Source organism: Poeciliopsis prolifica, unplaced genomic scaffold, assembly GCF_027474105.1.
Source record: "Poeciliopsis prolifica strain line A6 unplaced genomic scaffold, Auburn_PproV2 SCAFFOLD050, whole genome shotgun sequence".
In the NCBI taxonomy this organism is placed as follows: Eukaryota; Metazoa; Chordata; class Actinopteri; order Cyprinodontiformes; family Poeciliidae; genus Poeciliopsis; species Poeciliopsis prolifica.
In genome coordinates, this window is record NW_026562425.1 from 485,146 (window position 1) to 506,783 (window position 21,638).

General features: G+C 36.6%; 2 protein-coding genes across 2 annotated transcripts; one reads left to right on the forward strand and one right to left on the reverse strand.

The window, feature by feature from the left end:
- Window positions 1-1,010: 1,010 nt before the first annotated feature.
- LOC129377966 (E3 ubiquitin-protein ligase ZNRF1-like) lies at window positions 1,011-12,037 on the reverse strand. Its single transcript, XM_055058189.1, is given in 6 exon segments — window positions 1,011-3,233; window positions 5,344-5,445; window positions 8,358-8,466; window positions 8,579-8,674; window positions 11,299-11,360; window positions 11,362-12,037. Coding segments are annotated over 5 exon segments (786 nt in total). The 5' UTR covers window positions 11,823-12,037; the 3' UTR covers window positions 1,011-3,233; window positions 5,344-5,387.
- Window positions 12,038-13,355: 1,318 nt separating this feature from the next.
- Window positions 13,356-15,907, forward strand: LOC129377967 (uncharacterized). The gene is made up of 4 exons (XM_055058190.1): window positions 13,356-13,972; window positions 14,826-15,125; window positions 15,389-15,660; window positions 15,854-15,907. Exons 1-4 carry the CDS (start codon window positions 13,912-13,914, stop codon window positions 15,869-15,871), a joined length of 651 nt encoding a protein of 216 aa, XP_054914165.1. The 5' UTR covers window positions 13,356-13,911; the 3' UTR covers window positions 15,872-15,907.
- The last annotated feature ends 5,731 nt before the right edge of the window (window positions 15,908-21,638 follow it).

The following is a 21,638-nucleotide window of genomic DNA, read 5'->3' on the forward strand; positions in this document are numbered from 1 at the left end:
CCAAGTTAAAAAGAGGATTAAAAAAAACATAAGGTCAATTGTGACCTTTTGTCACAATTGACCTCCCCCAATCACACAAACATGTTTTTTTTTGTGTGATTGAATTGTTCACTCAGATTCATTCAAATAAATATGTTAAATAAAAGCAGCTGCTTTGCCAGAAGAGAAGTATTTACATTTCATCAAATTTTTGCATCTAAATATGTATTTACCCTGCAATACAGCAGATTATTTAACTTATAACAAGACATTTGCCATGTGATAAGTGTGATAATCTGCTTTTCTGTTTGAAGGATCAGTCAGTCTGCATATTAGACATGTTCTGGTTTTAGCTGGACTCTTAAAATGACTGACTGGGTTTGATGATCATCATAAACAACTGTGAGAAACAGGAAAGAGGAGTTAACCGAGAAACATAATCATTTCCTTTAGGTCAAGTCTTCAGACAAAGCAAGCCATAGATTCATGCTCTGCAGTTTGTCGGCTTTAATGGTAAATTTGGTCTTGACATAAAAGCACAAAGAGGAAATGGCTGAGGGTCATTGTGTGGTTGGGTCGACTCGAAACAGCTGCTGCAGAGCAAACCTACACAGCAGCAACAAACAAAGCAAACGCAGCCCAGGCTTCCCATAAACCGGCCGACGGTATCTTTCAGTAGAAACGAGCAAACGAAGAGCCGAGTTTTATAAATGTCACGACGCAGGTTCTCCAAGGGCATTGTGGGATTTTTTTCCTCCTATCATTTAGATTCTATCTGCAGTTTGAAAACTACAAACCATTCAGAGGCAAATCATGTTCCTACAAGCTGACAAACATTGAAGGAGACCAAAAAATTAAACTGCGTCACCATGAACACCAATAAAATTCATGTTTTCCAAAACGTTACTCTAGTAAATGGCAACACTACCCAACTCTGCAGACAAACTGATATTGCCACATTTTTTACAGCTGAATATTTGTATTTTTGATTATCTGATGATTTCAAACAAACACGAAGCAAATGATTTCTCTCACACATATTTATTGTAAAAAATACATATAAAAACAACTTCTGAGACATACAAAAGATCAGAGCTTAGAAACAGTATAATTGAACAGACAAGGACCAAGCCATTTTCTTGAATTGCATTACATATTTACAATTGAATAATAATAATAACAATAAATAAAGTTCAATTTGTTTTTTTTTATACCAGAGTCGAGGCAGATTGTCCATATCCAGAGGATGCAGATTCAGCCGTTGTGACCCATTTTTAAAACTTTCTCATCAAAAACACGGAGCCCCGTGTTTCAGAACCAAATCTTTGTGGGACGCCTTTAAAAAAAAAAAAAACGAAAATACACACCATCCTTGGTTGGCGAACACAGAGAGCATTTAGCTAGCATTGGTAAAGAAATAAAAAACTGAGGTATTGCACCACACAGCTTAGAGAGGGTAACAGAGTAAATGAGAGTAATTTAGGGGGGTTAAATCCAACCTCCATGAGCATAAACAAACACCCCCATCCCCCCCAGCCAAAGTATCCAACATCATAACTGACCTGTACAACGAACACAACGCCACCGCGGCCTCTGCACACGCTCACACAACGCTCCCAATGCACAGACTCACTTTTGGCATCTTTTTTTTTCTTCCTTTCAACATTTTTTAAATTCTCCAGTATATATTTTTATGCTTTAATATAAAAAGAGAAACATGCGCAGCGCTGCCCACTAGTGGTGGGGCGAGTCGTAGCACCTCAGACTGAAGAGAACCGTGAACCAGGGGAGGAAAAGAAAGGAAACTAATTCAACTCTTTTCACCAAAATTGTCAGCAATAGAAGTGACCGCACCACAACAAAAATATAATTAAAATCAAAATCACCAAAATGTTGATTTTTTTAAAAAACCTACTCTACAATAAGAATGAATTCTGATTTTTATGGGATTGAAACTAGACCAAAATGATTTTTATTTTGTTGCAGTGAAACATTTTTATAACATTTCTATTTAAAAGTAACAGATTATAATTCTCAAATTTTGGTCTGAGGGCTACACATAATCAATCCAGGAGCTGCAAGTGGCCCCCGATCCCTACTTTGAGCACCCTTGCTCTAAAACCGAACCAAAAAAATCAAGTTGTTTGTTCTGCTGGCTCAATTTAAGAGCCCCAAAAAGGCAAATCAGCACAAAAATACAAAGGAAATCCACTTGACACATTTAGCAATAATCACGACAATAAGTCAGCTAAAAATGCTCAAAATAAAAAGGCAGGGTGGAAAAGGAAGGGGGCGCCTGCTGCTTATGTAATTATTAACCATAAGCTGTCCATAGCCCCCAATGCTGTGAAGAGGAGGCAGATACCACATGGCGTAAACATGCCCCCAAAAGTCCGTCCATTTGTCCCGGCGCGATCCGGCGTTGGCAAAAAAAAAAAACAAACCCAGATTATTACAAAAAAAGAAAAGAAACCGCATTCATAGAAAGTACCAACCAACCAGACATCTGCGAAGTTTACAACACAAACAAACTCACTTTAATGTATTTACAAACAAACACAGGACACATTCTCCCCTCCGTCGCTCACTGTCGTTCCAGATCGCATGAGAATCAACAGAAAAGTGCTCCAGCTGGCGCCAACGTGGTGCTGCTGTCGAATCCTTCCTGAACAATCCTCACGGTAACAAGGACACAAAACTGGCCGACTTTAAAAGAAACAAAACACAAAGGCCCAAAACTTCCCCTGAAATCTTTAAAGGTAACAGAAAGCAAGAGAAATAATAACAAAACACAGAAAGAAAGAGTAGCAGCAGCCCCCCTTTCCACCAAAAACAGGTGCTCATCGCGTCAGAGCAGAAATAAACGTAACAGCTGAAGATTTGGTTAATTTTGGGGGAAAGCAGAGAAGAAGAAACATTCATCCCATGTAGGACTTGCAACAATACTTTGTTTTTCTTTGTTTTTTTTAAGAAAAAATAATTGATAATAAGGTTTTCTAGGATGATAATATTTAAATGACCCTGGGTGATATAAGTCCCCCCCCACACACACACACACACACACTCACCCACAGACAGACAGACATCTTTGTTATTAGACGAAGCAGCTGGTTTCAAAGTCGGCGTTTGGCAGGTCGAGTTTAAATCGATAGAGGAAGATCCTGCTGGCCTTTTACATCGGATAAGGAAATAGGAATTTTGCTCGTTCGATTCTTTGTTCTTATTGTGGTTTCGTTGGGATTCGGTGTCGTCTCCTGTAAAAACACAGAAAAAGAGAATAACTTCAACTTCTCACATTGCAAAAACACCAAATATCACCAAGTATCTCTGGTCCAGTTTTCAGCGAATGTTTCTTTTTTTTTTTCCTGTTCACAGATCTGTGTCATAAGAACCAAAAATTAGGCCGGTTTCTTCTTGCATCCTTAATCTTATCCAGTAAAACCTTTTACTATGTTTGTGTTGCAGCTTCAGTTTGCCTTGAATAGTTTTGCAACTTTTAATGGATTCAATTTTGCCTTTAGAAAATGAGGAAGGAGTTTTGTTTTCACTAATGATTTGAAAAGCTTTTCGTTTCTTCTGCGCTGCAGAAACACAAAATCTTACCCAGTATTGCTGGTCTAGTTTCCAGTGCAAATATTTTGGTACGCATAAAAGAAAATCTAATTTACAACTTTGTAGCAAGACAGAGGAGCTCACTTTATGTCAAGAATTCCTTCATGCTGATTAAAATTATGTGCCCACTGAAACTTGCACTTTTTAATCCTAATTAAGGAATTATTTACCCAAACAAGCTCTATATCTTGCTGAAAACTTACTTTTAAGTTACTTTTGCCATATTTTATGTGTGCTGAGATATTTGCACTAGAAACTGAACAGTTTTTTGCAGAGCAAAAAGAGTAAATAGTGTCATCAGTATTTTTCATGCTGAGGTAAACGGCGTCTGAGCAGCAGAGGAGGATGAAGCACTTCCTGTTTTTAAGTAATGGCTGTAAAGCAGAGAAAGTAAATTCCTCTGCTTTATGGCTGAAAAATCCAACATGTTTTCTTTAATAAGACATAAATAAATTCTCCTTATTGCAGCCCAGGCTGTGGCTGCCCGTTAAGTTCAGTAAACTTTAGCTTTTTGGAGATTTATCCCAGCAGTCGTTAAAAGTTTCAATATCTGCTCTTACAAAGATAACTTTGACTTGAGTCACTGTCTGAACAAAGTGAGGAAAGATGAGCCAATCTCCACTATTTCAGATCAAGTTGACATTTAAATTATAGAGTGGGGAAGTGGGTGAGAAAATATTTTAATGACATCAAACCTGTTATTTTTGCTGCTGACATCAGCAGGCAGACAGACGAAGCTGCTGGCCGGATGAGTCATGTTTTTAAATGCGTCAACTTTAGGTTGAGAAAATGGCTGAATTCACTGATTCTAGTTTTTTTTTTTTTTTACCAAATGAAACTTGCAGGATGTATGAAACATAAAACTCTACTTAAGAGGCATTTTTAAATCGCTGCAGTGCAATAAAGATAATAAATAATAAGTAATAAAAGTGTTAAAATCAACTCAGTAGCAGCAGCATCTCGCACTGAAACATGTCAGGAAAAATGACCTTTAAGATAAAAACATTTTCATTCAGAAAAAAACTTTTTAACCAAATTATTGTTTCCAAACAGTTTGGATAAATGGATATATGTGAACCAATTTTAAAATGTATTCTAATTAAATTTTTCAGACTGTCTAGGAACTTTTAATTCATAAGTCTTTGTTTCTCTGGGGTGTGCATATGATGTGACACTGGTTTTCCGTGACAACACAAGCCAATTAATGAAATTAATTTTACACATAAATATAGAATTTTTAAAAACTATGCAGATGTAAATTTTAAAAAATGTAACACCACAAGCAGTTTAAGTTTGTTACTTTTTGTAGCACCAGATTTTAATTCATTTTCTTTACAACTGTTCATATAAACATTTGGACTTTATCTGCCAGACTGATGGTGGAAAACCTTTTCTTTCCTACCATCACAAATGTAAACATGTATTTTGTTGAGCCTCACTCTTCCACTGGAACTTTATGTTGAATTTTTCAAAAGCAAAAACAATCTACGTGGGTTGGCATGAAGCAAAGAATGAATATGTAAAAAAGTAGACAAATTACATCCATTGTTGCTTAATATTGGTCTTAAAAAAGTAGATTATTTCACTTACGACAAATGAAATAATCTGACAAGCATCTATTAGTTTTTTCCTTATTTCTTATTTCAAGTGTTTTAAGGCATTTGTAGTAGAAACTAGACAAAAAATGCTGAATAAAATTTGCCAACTTTTCTCAGACGTGTATAATCTGAGTCACCTGCTGCGTGGGCGTACCTGAGTCGATCTGGTCGCTGGGCTGGAACCGCCTGACCTGCGAGTCAATCGAAGGGATGCTCAGGGCAGCAGGGCTTCACCTTGGACCAGGAGTCGATGCAGCTGCACAAACACAAAACTCTCTGATTAACCGACACTAATGCAGCAAACTGAGGAGTCGCCTAAAGGCTTTCGTCGACTTCCTGAATCGCTGGTTAGAAACCAGGAAGCCCTTGGTTCATCTTTCATCTCCTGAAAGATGAAAGATCTTTCATTTTATGAAAGCTGAATCCATACACTCCTGCTTTTTGATTAAGAAACAAAGTAATTAAGAGATATAGCTGCGTTTTTGGTGTAAATGCAACATTTGTTTACTTTAGAAAGCTTTGCATGCCAGGAGCTGTTCTTTAGAGCATTAAGTGCTCTTAAAACCACTCGTTAGAGAAGCATCATAATGACAGATAAGAAAAGGAGAAGTAAAGAAAAATACATAATTCATCATAATATTTCACAACAACAGACTGGATGGTTTATTTTAAAACATTCTGAGTCCCTGAAAAACTGAACCAAACATCAACTAGTTGGAGCTGAATGTGATTTAAATCGTTTTTATTTTATATATCATCAAATGTGTCGAGTCAAAACTAAAATTAGAGCAAATTCTTGTTGTAATTTTAAACTTTTTTCTCACCAATAAATTAAATGTGCAATATTTTAGATAAATATCGGTTATTGGCCATAACAATATTAATACCGGATATTGATATTGGTCCAAATTTTTGTGTTTGAGCATCACTACTTCTCTGTGTTGTTCTTTTTTTTGTTTCTCCAATTAACAATTAATCGATTACTAAATTAGTTGATAAATATTTTAGTAATTTATTAATCCTATTAATGATTTCATCCCCAAAATGTACTCAGTTATAAGATGGATTTGCAACACTTTCTTTCGAAACGCTTGCTATTGTTTAGTAAAGTTTAATAAATTATATGAAAGCTGATTTGAGTGCAGCAAACTAAATTTTCAGTAAATGTCTCTGGATAAATGTTGCTCTAATTATTATAAAAACTTAAGTTATGAGAAGGTGAATACTTTGTGTTGTATTTGAAAACTGTCTCATCCAGCAGTATGTTTAATGCAGTTAGATTCATTTAATCAGAGTAAAATTATTACTGACACATATTTTCCTATTTTGAATCTTCAGTTGGAGGCCACAAACAAATCAGTAAAACGGCCACAAATGGCCCCAAACCGCACCTTAGAAACCCTTGCTTTACACATGTTCTTCTGATCGACTTTTATCATCAAACATGAGGAATCATGTAATCATTTCCAGCTGTTTCCCTCTCCGATTTGCTAACTTCCCCGAATTTCTACTTCTCCATGGGGAAAATTAAAATTTTCTTCACTCAATCCAACAACCACACCTTAATAAAAAAAAAAAAAGGGGCTGGAGGCGAGCCCGCCTTCGACCAGAAACCCTAACCCTAACCCTAGCCCATCATCCATCTGATACTGTGTGAAGTTCCCTGGAAAGCAGCGCTAAATTCCAACACACTCAGCTTTTCCGAGTGAGGAAATTACACAAACTTCCAGGCTGGGACGTTCCTGTATCTGCTTGCCTCTACGGCTCGGCTGTGAGGCAACGTCGACGGACAAAAAAGAAAACATAAATAAATAAAGTGGAGAGTGGCGTTATCCCCGCGAAGCTCGCACTTAAAAATCTGAAGGAGTCGGCGACGGCTGGAAAACGAGGGGGAAATCCAAGAGAGGCTCATTAAAGCACACTGCGAAACGCGGCGTCAATGTGCTGGAACCAGGCAAACAAACCAGAGGTCCTTTAACAGCTTCATGATTATTAAACCTCCAAGAGGTTTCTGAACATCTGAGGGTGTGCCGAGTTCACATGTCACGACGTTGTAACAGTTGGAGAAACATTTGTGGTTCAGTTTGAAGCTGCTAAATTCCACAGAAGGACATTTTATTCTCTAAAAACAATCCAAGTTTAATTTACAAAGTTTTTAAGATAACTTCAGAACAACCAGTCACTCTGCAAAAAAGGGATCTATAAATATAAATATCTCAGTGGACTTGAAATAAGACAAACTATTAAATTAACTTAAAACACGGGGAAAATATCTTGTTAGAAGCAAAATAATCAGCCGACAAAACTAGAACTTACGCAATTATTTACTTAAAACAAGCTCCTACTTCTTGCTACAAAGTAATTTATAAGTCAGTTTTGTCTTATTTCAAGTGTATTAAGATATTGCAATAGAAACCAGACAAAAATTACTTTGTAAGATTTTGTGTTTTTGCAGTGCAGAAGAAACAAATAACTTTCCAAATCAGCAGCGAACCAAACTCCTTCCTCATTTTTTAAAAGCGTAGTTTTTTGCTTCACCTTCCTGAAAGGTGAAATTAAAGCAATTAAATGTTGCATAACTATTTACGGCTAATTGAAGCTACACACAACCGCAACAAAGTGTTTCTTTATAGATTTGTTTTTGGTTTAACGATTTGTCAATGACATAATTTCAGATATTGTAATTTAATATAAATGACTATTTAGAGATTTTGTTAATATGTGGTTCAAAATGGACTATTTGTGGATTTCTAACAGAAGGGACTATGTACCCCACGCATATCATAGCTATTATGCATGAATGCTGATGGTTGTGAATGCTAATGCTAGTTATTCTTAAAATCTAGTCGTTTCTCAGTCACTAGAACATTTAGCAGCACTACATGAGCAGGATAGACAACACCAAGACCCGCCTCCTGGTTCTGTTTGGCTGTTTTTGCATTTCTTCAGATGGCAACAGCAACTCAAGGAGGAGGTGGATTACAGTGACAGTTTTAACAATTATCTAAAAAAGAAAACATATTTTGGTCCAAGCTACATACTGCAGAATAAAAAGCTAAAATAATCTTTAGCTGCAGTCCCAAAATTTGGAAATTTATCTACGAAGTGTTTTTGACAGAGGTGGGGAGGGTACCCAAAATCATCAGGCACGTGCTGAGCTCCAAATACCTTTTGTGGTAGACGCAGAGGCAGGCCAGCCTGGCGATGGTCTCCCCCTGCACCAGATCCTCCAGACAGATCGAGCACTCCCCGCTGTCTTCTTTGCTCAGCACGTCCGCTGCGAACAAACGCACACACACAAAGGCGACAGACAGCGTCATCATCGGCCTTTAAAAACAGAAACAACACACACACACAGCTGTCAGAGCGTCAAGTTACTGGACGCTTACTGTTGTAAGGTAGCGGAGGAGACGTGAGGCAGCTTAACAGGTGATCCTCGATCCGACCGCCTGGGAAAGGCTTTGAGCAGAAAGGGCAGCGAATACCTGCAGAGGGCAGAGATTAGCACATGATGTCATTTTGGACAGCGATGAGCAAAAATTCAGATGACGCTACCTCGACTTCGGCTGACCTGAAATAGCATCATTCGACTGCGTGCATCCGTATAAAAACAGAGAGTCACGCCTGAGGGAAAGCCAGCACTCAGCCATTCATGGATGTGACAGTCAGGCGGAAACAGCGCCTTGCTGCCCTACATCCCCCCCGCCTCCTCCTCCATCTATGAGCCGCTGCCAGCTTGTGAAGTTGTGACCCATTTCCCTACTCTGGCTGAAGGGCTGGCCCAGGAAACCCACCACTCAGCAGCATTGTGGATCAAAATGTCATGTTTTCAGTCACACCACCATCTGCTTGCATCCGATTATCCTGAATGTGTGGCTGAAACGATTAATCGTGATTAATCGGTTATTGAAAGGCTGTTCTGTTTTTAAACTGGTCAGACAGTAGGTAAGTGTAGCGTAGATGTTTATCACTCCAAAAAACAATCATAAAAACTGACAACCAACCTCTCTACCTTTGACTTTAATGAAATAGTTAAAATCTGGTAGGGCTGGAACAATGAATTGGATTAATTGTGATTAATCAGTTTGTGCATTTAAGCATCTATAAAAGAAGTAGTTTTATTTATATAGCACTTTTTCAGCAACAAGGCAGTTCAAAGTGCTTTGGCAATCCAGTTATTTAAAATAAACACTGCAAATGTACCTTTTGCTATAAATAATGAAGTGTCCACTAAAGAAATGCTAAGTTTTTGCATCTTAGGCAATAAAGTGCTTATTTTCTTATTCAAAAAAAGCAATAATTTGCATATTTTAATGTATTTCTAATAATGTTTAAAGAAAAGGCTTAAGTGGTTAAATGATATACCTGCAGAATATGTAAATGTTTAAAAATCAAATTAAATCAATTGTGGAAATAATCGATTATTAAAATAATCGTTAGTTGCATGTACTGCTTCACCCCTTTTGCAAACTCATCTCCCCCCTAAAAAAGGAGAACACGGTCGGTTGCTTCATGTTTTTAACTTGCAGGCTGGAGGATTGTAAAAGACAACTGCTGTCATACGGAAACGTGAAAGAGCTTCTGTGTTGCCACTTACAGTTTTACGCCACTGCTCCGCCGCAGACAATGGGGTCTCTGATGGTTTGAGTCAGCATGCGAGCACGGGAAAAGAGATTAACTGTCCAGGAATGTAAATTCCCCCAATAATCCATTTTAATTTCAGACCAGGTTGATCCAGGGGGATTTTTTAATTAAACTAAATCCTCTATTCCATCAAAACATAATTATATGTCTTAGGAAAACAGGATTAAATATTCAGATAGTTTCATTATGTGGAGCATTATGTATAACCTCCCCCTCTTAAGAGTATCAGTGTGATAATCTTTTTTGGAAATATTACATTTTTCTAGTAAAACTGTGAGTCAATGTGGTATTGACCACATTATTTAGTCAGTGAAATACTGTAGTTTAAAGGTTTAAATGTGTCCGGGGAGAAAGATAAATGTACGTAAATCAGCTTATATGAATTCTGGCACATTCACATGATTGGTTGAAGTGATCATGTTAAATAAAGTAACAGACAATGCAGTTTTCTGTGGAATAACAAATGACTCTGTCATTGAAGGACAGCACAGTTATTGCAAATTGAACACATGCACTGTTTTTATCATAATAGTGCTTCTGTGTTTTACACTAACATTTGCTGATTGTTATGAAAGCACAAACATTCGCTACCTGCATTTAACAAAGTGTTGTTTCTTAGAGATGCACCGATCCATTAACCAGACATTGGAACGGGCAGAAATACCCCTGTCCAGCCTTTAATTTAATTTTAGTTTTCTCATTAAACGCATAAAAAAATATTAACTATTACTGTCTTAATCCTGTAAATATATAAAATGTGCATAGTTTCACTTGGACAGGCTCAGGTTGCTGTTTATCATGTCAAGTATGGGAAATTCAGAATTTTCTTTTACTTTTTTTTTAAAATCCAAACGGGTATCAATGCTAAGAAATTCCACTATTTTTGGTCTATAAACTCAACACCACCAGCATGTGCCTTGAGGCACTTTCATAATAATCAGTGAATCAGGAATGGGTTTGCCCAAATATCTTTCTTTCAGTTTGTCTGATATTGCGAAATATGAGTTTTTTTTTATTGTTCAATAAGAACCACAACTATTTAAAACCAATAATAAACTTTGATCCATCTTTCTTCAAAGGTACATAAAAAATGTTTCAGTTTAACAATTTATAGCATGAAGTTCACTGAACATTATGAATTTAGTTGGGAAATAAAAGGTTTGGGAACAACGTTCTCTTGAACAAATTAGTACATTTCTTTCATTGCTAAATATTCGATTGGATTCATAGCCATAGGTTCTAAAATGAAACTAAAACCGGTCAAAAATCAGCCCTGGACGATAAGTAGAAATCGGCTTGAGAAAAGTCTGATCGGTGCATCTAAATGCCTGAAATAAAAACATTTTTACAGAGACTGTGATTAACTTGTTTGGACAAGTTAAAGGAATGGCTTGGAGCGAAGTCTATTTCTGTGACAAACATATAAATTATATAACGCAGCTTCGACTCCTGACTCTTTACTTACTGCCATGTCGGTTGTTAACGCGGTAAAGGCCGATCCAAGCCTCCGACACCGGCCGCTGGTGTGCCGCGAACTCGGGCGGACCTGGCTCCGACGCTGCGGGCGGAAGAGTGCCGATTTCCGGGGAGCCTCTCTGAAAAAGTGCGGTGTGGCGTGCGGCCTGTTTCCTCCCCGACTTGGCGTTCCGCTTCGGCGGGGGCCCCCGGGCTCACGCCGCCGTCCTCCTCGGGTTTCCCCTCGCTGTTGTTGTCGTCACCCGGAGACGCCTGGCTAATGCCGGACGGTATGCTGCGGTGGTCGGCGGGGCTGCCGTCGGCGCTCGCCCCTCCATGCTGCCCCAAGTCCGAGTCGCTTCCTTCCTCAGATCGGCTCCTGTTGGCCTCCGTTTCCTCGAAGCTCACCGAGAAGTCGACGACGAGGCTGGTGGGCCTGGTACACCGGGTTCGGCGATAGGAATCCCGCTTTGTGCCATCTTTCGGGAAGGGAGAGGGAACCGGGTCTTGAAGGCGACTCGCTCTCGTCCCCATCTCTAGCAGCGGGCTGGCTAAACGCTGGCTAATTCAGCACACAACAAGGGGACGCGTTCACCTCGAAACGACCCTTAAAAACACGCCAAATGTTCCGACCGAAGCCTCGAAAACAAGCAGCCGCTTGGTAACAACTTCTTACGGAAGAGAAAGCGGCTGGCGGGTCGGTCTGGATGATCTCTCCCCAGCTTTTAGTCCGTCATTCCGTCCACATTTTATTTTTGACGTGACCGTTGGAGCTGCTGCAGCGGAAATGAGAGCGCGTTCACTTCCTGTCGAAGCTGCGCACACACACGAACAGTTACGGTACACTAAATGTGACCATTTCCAATTTTATTGACTTAAAATATATATATTTTAAAGTTGTGGTACGAAATAATAATAATAATAATAATAATAATAATAATAATAATAATAATAATAATAATAATAGTAGTAAGGTATAGTAATTTTAAAGCTTCATTTAATGACTTAAAACATACACCAAACGTTAGCATAAATATGTAAAATGTATCTAACGGAGAAAAACTATCCATAAAAATGCAAATAATTAAATGAAATATGAGCATACATTTCTACAGGTTTACTCAAAAATGACAGTATCACAACAGAAGACATGTAGAACATTGTTGCCTTTTACACAAAGTTTGTTATAGAAGAGAAAATCGTAATGCAGGTCAGGTATTTTATGCTTTGCTTCCACTAACAGATCAGAGATCAGATCACAGGTTTGAGGAGTCAGTGTGGCAAGTTTTACTTTGTTTTTAAGGACTGATCTAATACCACAGAAACTGTAACGTTAAATCACGGCGGAGTCATAGTGCCATCTAGTGGATTAAATAGAAAGTTTTTATTCACATTTTGAAAATTAAATGAAATTACATATTTATAAATGTCTTCTGTTGTGATACTGAAATTAAATATAGTTGTTTGATTTCCTGCGGTGTTTAAATCTGTTTTCATGCAGTCATTATGACACAGAAGTGTTCAAAGTGTGGTCCCGGGGCCATTTCTGGCCCTTTCACTGTTTTTGCAGGGCCCAACTGCTATTCAACAATGATACAAATTTGACCAGGTGGTTGAAAACTGGTCAAATTTCTGAAAGCAGGTGAGAATTTTGTTTTTAAACATTTTTTATGTTTAATCAGGTCAAAATTATTGCTAACATAATCTTCTTAATGACAAAAACTCACGACACAAAGTGTTTTCCTTTTCATAACCAAGCTTTTGTAATAAGTATTCATTTTTACCAAAAAAACAACTTTCCATATTGAACTCCTGACTACAACATCTCTACTGATTGGATTAAATTATGAGCGCTAAGGCTGAATTATGAATATATCTCATGTAACTCTTTACATCCATCTCTGCTGTGATTTTTATGACTTATGCGTGAACAAACTTATTCATTAATAAAAAAATTTTATTTAATGAAAACACCACAATTGTGAGATTATGTTGTTGTTTTTTTATGTTAGCAGAAAATAGACAAAAATTTCCCCATATTTGTAATGCTATTGTTTGGTTCTGGAGCGGACTAGAAGACCTGAGAGGTCTGAAAGGTTGATACAGAAGCAGTAGATATTTAATGTATTTTGGTGCAAAGCCGTTCAGTTATTTATAAACTAACAGAAGTGTTTTAAAGTCTATGAGCTACAGGAAGTGTAAGGACTTTAAAGTTGGGGTGTAGCAGGTTTTTAGTTCCCTCTACGTTCTAAAGGTTTGAGCTAAATATTTTTCATTTCTGCTAGTAGGTTGGGAAGAGATGAAGCAGTGATCAGAAAGTCCAGCATGCATCTGCCAATGTTTAAAGTAACATCGGCTTTGTGTGCTTTTATATTTTGGAAGTTCATTGGAGATATTTGCACTGTTAAAATCTCCAAAAGCAATGAGAAGGCAGGATGGATGTTTTTCCTTTATGATTTGTTGTCTTGAAGAAACCTCCTTTCCTCGGTCCTGAGATGTTTCTCATGGAAACTGTTTGGAAAAGAAGAGAGTCAAGAAGAACAACCTGTCGTATCGTCCACCCTGTAAGTTCATATAGGAAGTGGCAACTTCCTATATGAATCTTCCTCATGCGATGTGAGAAATGGCGCAGATTCTCACTCTTCTTTTTTATCTGTTTCTAGTTGACACACTTCAAATTCAAGGTAAATACTGTTATTTCTGTTTGTTTTTTACATTTGGAAGTTTTGAGCATTTTCTTTTCGTTCTAAATTAATCTGGTATATCATTGTAAACGTGACGATCTCATAAAACAAAAGCAGGAAGGAAGAATGTACAGTTCAGTAAGATAAGAAATATCTAAAGTTTTAAAATGTCAACTTTTGTTCACTTATTCTCACTGCATAAGTGATGTTGACTAATTCTCAAACTGTAGAAATTAAATTTAAATTTCAAACCCTTTCTGTAGAAATTAGAATTACTTCCCTTTCATCAAGTCAGACGATCTTCTTTAACTCATTACAATTATTAAAATTATCTCTGCAGCAATTTATTGTCATCACTTTGTTTTACTGATTCTGTTGAATTTATTTTATTTATTTATTATTTTTCCATGAAAAATCTCTCACTTGGTCTTGGTTTGGTCAGATTAGATTGTGAAGTAAGTTTGAACTTTTTATTGTTTCAAATGATGGAGAACAATAACAGAAATTAATTAATACTATGAAGAAAATATGCAAAACAGTCTGCAGATACAAAACATTCACTGTGTCTGTTTGTTTAATATGCTTTATTTTTCCAAAAATCCTTGAATGTTTTCTCTACTGTGAAAACAGAACAAAAAATCCAACCTTTGATTTAAGCGTTTTTTTGTTGTTGTTTTTTCACAGAGGAGGCAAGATGTCCTGTCAGTGATATACAGACAATTTTCATTTAAAAAATAATAATGACACTAACAGCATTTAGATGAACAATATAGACATTTTAGGATTACACATCTTGACAACTTTGTACTGATCTCAGTTTAGTTTGAATTTTATTTTGTTTTGTGTTTTTCAGTTTCCTCTGCAGTGACTGATGTATTTGTGAAGACTGGAGATGATCTTATTCTTAATCTCACAGCTGAAATTCCATCAAATACTGTCGTTTGGTCATGGCAATATAAAAATCAGGCAATAGTAACATTTATAAAGGGTTCCACACCAGCTGTTCAAGAAAGTCACACTGGAAGAATCGAAATTGATGAAAAATCCAAATTCAAACTGAAGAATCTACTAAAGTCAGACAGTGGTATTTATATTGCAAAGGTTACAGCACCTCGAGATAAAGAACTAACTCAATACAGTGTTACAGTTCAAGGTAAGTTTTTTTAGAAGTATATTTCTGATCCGTGTATATAATAAGTAATTACCTGCTTCTCTAAATAGATGAAACTAGAGTGACTTTTTCAAATCTCTCTTTGTTTTTATAACCTTTACTGATAAAATTCATATTCATAAACACTACAAGCTAAAATAAAGTGTTATAAGAATAATTTTGTCCTTTGAATTGCATTTTTTGTTGAATAATGGCCTCTCTTTACATTTTTTTCCTAATATTCTCAAATCTTCTTCATCCCACAGATCCAGTGTCTCCAGTTGATCTCACCTTGAGCTGCTCATCCAGCTCCTCCTCCTATAACCTGACAGCGACCTGCAGGACAGACGACATCAGTGTCACTCTGAGATGTGAGAATGAAACCTGTAACCAGGAGGAGGAGAGAGAAGATCGATCACCAGATCTGGTTCTTCTCTTCTTATCTACAAGTCGAAAGAGTCAATCGTCTGTAGCCATAGCAACCGAGTCAGCAGGATTGAAACCATCAACCAGATCGACAATCACTGCTTTGAACTTGGTAAGACCAGAAAACAACATTTGGTTTTAACCAAGACATAAACTTTATTTAAAATCACAGCAATATAATTTTAATGCTTCGGTTGAATTAGAGAGCGTGTGTTTTTAAAAGCTTACAAATGAAAAACTCCAGTCATTATGTTATTATTTTAAGTTAATATGTTAACATTTCACATATTTTCTTCTCTTTACAGCTAAAAGGAGAATCATGACAATCATTAACATCACTAGAATAATCCTGGCTGCATACTGGTTGTAGTTTTCACTGTAACTGTCGTTATAAGAAAATGTAAGTCTTAGTTATTTATTTATTTCTACAATAAAATAACTCTAGAATAATGTAGATTTCTTCAGTTTAAAACAGAAGAAGGGTCAGAATAAGTTCCTCATTTGATTTTTGTAACTTTTGTCTAATTTCTAGCCATGGATAATTTACTGATCCTAAAAACAGAAGATGTTTATGCTTTTTAAACAGGATTACAATGTGATTGACTAAAGAAAACCTGACTTTAAGTGATCTAAAACACATTAAAAGATTGTTTATAATCCATAAGTTGATTTTTAATTAATTAGTTTTAAATTTTATGAAGGAACATCTGAAATGTCAGTTTAAAATCATCCATGCTTTGTGAGCTTCTTTTGTTTTCTGTGTAGGATCCTAACTCTTTATTTGTTGTAATATTTTGAATAAACTGTGAGATTTAGTTTTCAATTATTGTTGCTTGATGATTTTATTTATTTTTCTAAAATGCATTCTCTGTATTTTTATGTTGCTTTGTAAGATCTTACTGTTTGAAAACTGATTTTTTTTTATTCATCAAACAAAAAATAAATTATGTTTTCTTGTTTGTTTTAGAAGTAGTCACGACAAAAAGAGAAATTCTGTATTTTTATTACACATGAATAATTTTATCAACTAAATTTTCTGTTTTCAAGGTAAAGGAAAACCAAGCCAGAGGAAGTGATGTACGAGTTTCCAGAGGTGAGCAGCAAGTTTTATCTCTAAAGATAAGCTGGACGATTTGGAGGATTAAACTAATTAATATATATTTTGTTATTCAAATAAAGTTTATAATTACAACTCTGCAGAAAAATTACTTGTGAAAAATTTTGCACAAATAATTAATTTGGTTTAACAGTCTGCCTCACTTATTACTATTTTATTTCAACATCTCCATCATGTCATCATGATTCTATTGTTCTAAACTCCTACTGTAAACTTATTATTTACATGTTGTATGAGCTCTCATAATTACTGCCATGCAATGTGAAGTCTGTATGATTACTGACATGTTTAAACTTCTTTTCATGCAGTGACACCAGGTGAACCAGACAAACAGATTCTGCAGACGAGTCATTTTGCCTCATGAAGTTTCTAACAGGAGAGACTGGAAATACCTTCAGACAAACAGAGGAAACCTGTTCATCGTCACATAAACAGAAATACAATGCTTTAACAAAACTGTAAATATGCTGTGTGACAAAGAAGATGCATTATGTCCAAGTTAAAGTATCTAATGTTATGATTATCTAACATGAATTCCCAGTGCCATCGCTGGATTAGTAGAGAAAGAAACTGAGGGAATAAAGTGATCCACATTTTAAAAAGTGCAAGATTATTATTAATCCCCCAAAGATCCAACAAAATGTTTATTTTGTTTACATGTCTTTTTATGTTTTCTATTCTTATCTATCAGTTCTGTTTTTGATAATGTAATTTTTATATTTCTCCACACAGTAAATAAAATATCATTCTCGGACGCTTAATTGTGCTGCTTGTGAGATTTACACAGTGAGAAACAAAATAACGCATGGAAATATTTTAGCATTAAATGCAGATGGTCTCTATAAATGCTTTTGAAAACTCTGAACCAGAATCATCAGCTTTGACCATCATCGTCTGCTATTTGCTAAGCATTTTCTAACACATTTTAAGAGAATCCAAGACGATACCAATAAATCCTGCAAAAAGGAACCACATGGCTCAGTGGTAAAGCTGGCAGTCGATATGCAGAAACTACAGTCTTCAACCTTTTAGTGCATGTCTTCCCTTTCTCTCTCCAGCTTTCTTCTTGTCTAAGTACTAATAAATAAAGGCCACTACTGCCAAGAAAACTTAGAAAAATAAATCCTGCTCCAATAAAGCAGATTTTAGTGATTATACATGTTCTCCATTGAGCAGCAGATTCAGGAAGCTTTTTGTGATGATAAATCTGTGGGGCAGAAGGAAATAACTGGCGACCTGTCCAGGGTGACCCCACCTCTGACCCATTGACCGCTGGAGCTATTGGCACCAGCAGCCCTCACAATACCATAGGGTCTCGTTTGACTCAAACATACAACATTGATCCGATTACATCTTTCCAGGCTGACTGTCAATCGTTGACTTTAACCATAACTTCAACCTTTTTGACCATAATTTATTGTTGAATTAACATCACTTGCTATCTGGGAAGTCTGACCAAACACTCACATTGAAATAATAGTAATACATTTTATTACTATTATTTATTTAATGTCATGAAAAGAACCTTTCATGACATTCAAAGATGCTAATGCATAAATAAGGATTAGGAACAAGGAATCAGGAAAATATTAGATATTAAAAGCAATACTTTCAGTTATTAATTCTGTTTTCTTAAATTTTACAATTCTGATGACATAAAAATTTCTCATGAAAAATACCAGTGTCATCTGTAATATAAAGTAAAACTGCAATGCTTTGGTCAGAACTCCTTACCTTGAAAAAGTAACTTAGTTACTTTACTGGTTTTTTTTAAATTATTTGAAAGTAATTAATTCAGATTACAAGTTTTGTGATTAGTTTCTTTCAGCAGTTGCCAAAAATCACCTGTGAGTTGAAAACAACTCTTGTAATATGAATTGCTAGTATAAAAAGGTTAATAAATATTAATTCATAATAGTTAGAATAAACTTCAAAATAATGTAAATACATTAAAAAGTTGTTGGAAAGTTATAATTTTTCATGTATTAATGTTGTGTCACTTCGTTCAAGGAAATTGTGATCTGTGAATCAGCGATCAGCTCCTAAGCCTCTTCTGGCATCGATGGTTGAGCCTATCCTCCCATATGGAGGATTTTAGGCGGTTTTTGTCCCCTTCACTTTCTGTTCTTGCCACGCTGAGCACCGAGAGCGAGGGATCCTGAAGAATTAGGAAAGAAACTTTAAAATAACCGCTACTGGAAAACAGAATGAGGTATAAAATTTATCCTGTAAATATACATCAGTATATATATTTATACTATGCATTCCGATGCATAGTGTAGGTATGCATATTTATATTTATTCATTCAATCATTGGTTTATTGTTCATATTAAAGTTTTTCTGAACACTTTTGACATTAATGGTTTATCTATGAAAGGCTCTCAATGAACATTTTGTAAATGATGGGTTAAACTTGACTACAGTCATTTACTTTTTGCCTTTCCAAACTGTAATCCTTTGCAATAACCAGCTTCTACTGATACAAGAGAAAATGAAAAATATATATGTAGGACAGAGAAAGATGATGATGGCAATGGCTACTTATCTTTCTAAAACAGAATATTTCTTTGCCTTCACTACATTAACTTTGAGTTTGATCACTAACCTAGTTTTCTGAAACGGTCTCCAGAGTCACAAAGACAGAACTTTAATACATAGAAATTTATTACATAGATAGAACTTTAACATAACAGTTGCCTGCTTAAATATATCAATCAAATCCGTTTTTATCTACCGCCAAATTATATTAATGTGAAAAGTTGTCAAAAGTTTGAATTTTTTACCAGTTTTTTTGTTTAAGTAGTTTTATAAATGACTGATTTTATCTCATCCATGAAATGAAAATTAGTCTGAAACAATTTATGAGTTTATGGCTCAAATCACTGCTTAGCCTAAAGCAAAGCAGGGTTCTGTTAAAATAACAGCGCCATCTGCTGGATGAAAAAAGAAATAACCAAATCCATTCCAGCTTTATGAAGCACTTTGATTTATCAAAGGGACTAAAGTGCTGTAAAGAATCCACAAAAAGCATGTAAAATATTACAAACGCCTTTAGACATTTATACTAATGTCTTTGGACTGGAAGTTAAGTTTTACCTTTTAATATCTTATGTTTTCATCTTTTTTATACTATATTTATAACCTCATAGGTCAGTTTTAGGGGGCTGCACAGTGGTGCAGTTGGTTGCATGGTTGTCCTGGGTTTGATTCTGGTTCTCCGGCTTCCTCCCACAGTCCAAAAACATGACTGTCAGGTAAATTGGCCTCTAAATTCTCCCGAGGTGTGTGTGTGTGTGTGGTGTGTGTGTGTGTGTGTGTGTGTGTGGTGTGTGTGTGTGTGTGTGTGTGTGTGTGTGTGTGCATGAGGTTGTTGGTCCTGTCTGCCCTCCTGACCCCACCAGGGACAAGGATGTTAGAAAATGGATGTTATTAGTGTTCCTCTTCTCTACCAGTGTGTCCAGTCTTAATTTGCTCTATTGCAATTAATTAACAAGAGCTGCAATAGAGATTGAAATTAAATCACACATGAAAAGTTTGTTCAGACGGTGAGTGAGTTTGATTTCATCTCTTTTTTATGAAACGCTGTAATTGAGAAGTTGTGTTTTTTCTTCCACACACAGATTTACACACATTTGTAATAGAAAAGCAGCTAAAGTCCTCACTAACAGGGACTCATATTTAGAGCTAATCCATCATTTTCTTTTATTTCCAGACGTCAAACTGTGGAAGTGAAAGGTCAGCAGTGAAACATCCCCAGATGTTCCTCCTCCATGAGTGCTGGAGCGCCACCTGGGGGCAGCAGGGGTTCCTGATCCAGGAGGGATGGACGGTACTTGAAGAGGGATCTTGGTCAGATCCAGGAATCTCTTCCCAATGGAAAATCTTAACAAGGAGACATCAAAGATGGACCCTGATGAGATTCCTGAACTATTTCAGTTTACCTTTCAGTTCAGCTCCTTCTTCTATGCAACAGACTGAATCTGAAGCCCCATCAGCTCAGACAGAACCCAAACTTACACTAAATGGATTCTCTGTGGGGTTAAAGGTCAAGGAAGTTTGGTGGCCAATCAAGAACAGGATCTCCATGGACACTGAACCAGATTTGGTACCTTTGGCGGTGTGGGTCGGTACCAAGTCCTGCTGGAAAATAAGATCAGCATCTCCATGCAGCGCTCTAGAATTTTCTGCATAAACTGGACTTGAGGAAACCCAGTTGACCAGAACCAGGAGACAACATGGCACCTCAAGCTTCATCTGGACATGGACTCTGAGCTTCTCTGCTCTTCAGACCCTCACACCCTGATCACAGAATGAAATGCAGAGTTTTCTCTCCTGTGAAGAAAGGACTATGGACCAAACCTGAACAGTTCAGCTCCTTTTCACCTTCGCCAGGTAAGACGATTGATGTCTCTGGGTGGCTTAACACAGAGAATGTGAGATTTGTTGCCCTTGTCTAGCACAAAGCTCTCAAGGCTGTGGTTCTTCCTGCTCCAGATGTACACTTCTTCCTTCCATTCAATTTTCTGCCAATATGCTTGAATACGTAACTCTGGGAATGACCAGTTTCTTCAGCAATGACCTTTTGTGGCTCCTTGGGAGTCATTGGCTCTGTGCAGTCAGCAGTCTGATCCATGATTGTGTAGCTTACTGAGTGAGAGACAGTTTAAAGGTGATCTGAGTTAATTAGCCTATTAGATGTGGTGCCAGAAGTTTCTGTTAATTTTATTTTTCACAGTGTTATAATCTTCTGAGCAGTTCTGCTGTAAAATAAAGCTGACTGTTTGCAGCTTGTTGTTGCAAACAAATATATTTATAGTAATGTGATCACTTTTAAATGAATGTTATCTTTTTCATTGTATTTTCCATTTTTCTGTCAAGCACACTAAATTGCTTTAATCTGCCTTGACAGCTAAACTACTATTTATATATTTAAGCCTTGTGTAGTATTTTTCCACCACAATATGTAGCTGAA

What these genes read in the sequence shown, in the direction of transcription:
- LOC129377967 (XM_055058190.1), top strand. Translation starts at nt 13,912, where the DNA reads ATGGCGCAGATTCTCACTCTTCTTTTTTATCTGTTTCTAGTTGACACA. An exon ending in TGACACACTTCAAATTCAAG is followed by an intron (nt 13,973 to 14,825) that starts GTAAATACTGTT and finishes TGTGTTTTTCAG; the next exon opens with TTTCCTCTGCAGTGACTGAT. An exon ending in ATACAGTGTTACAGTTCAAG is followed by an intron (nt 15,126 to 15,388) that starts GTAAGTTTTTTT and finishes TTCATCCCACAG; the next exon opens with ATCCAGTGTCTCCAGTTGAT.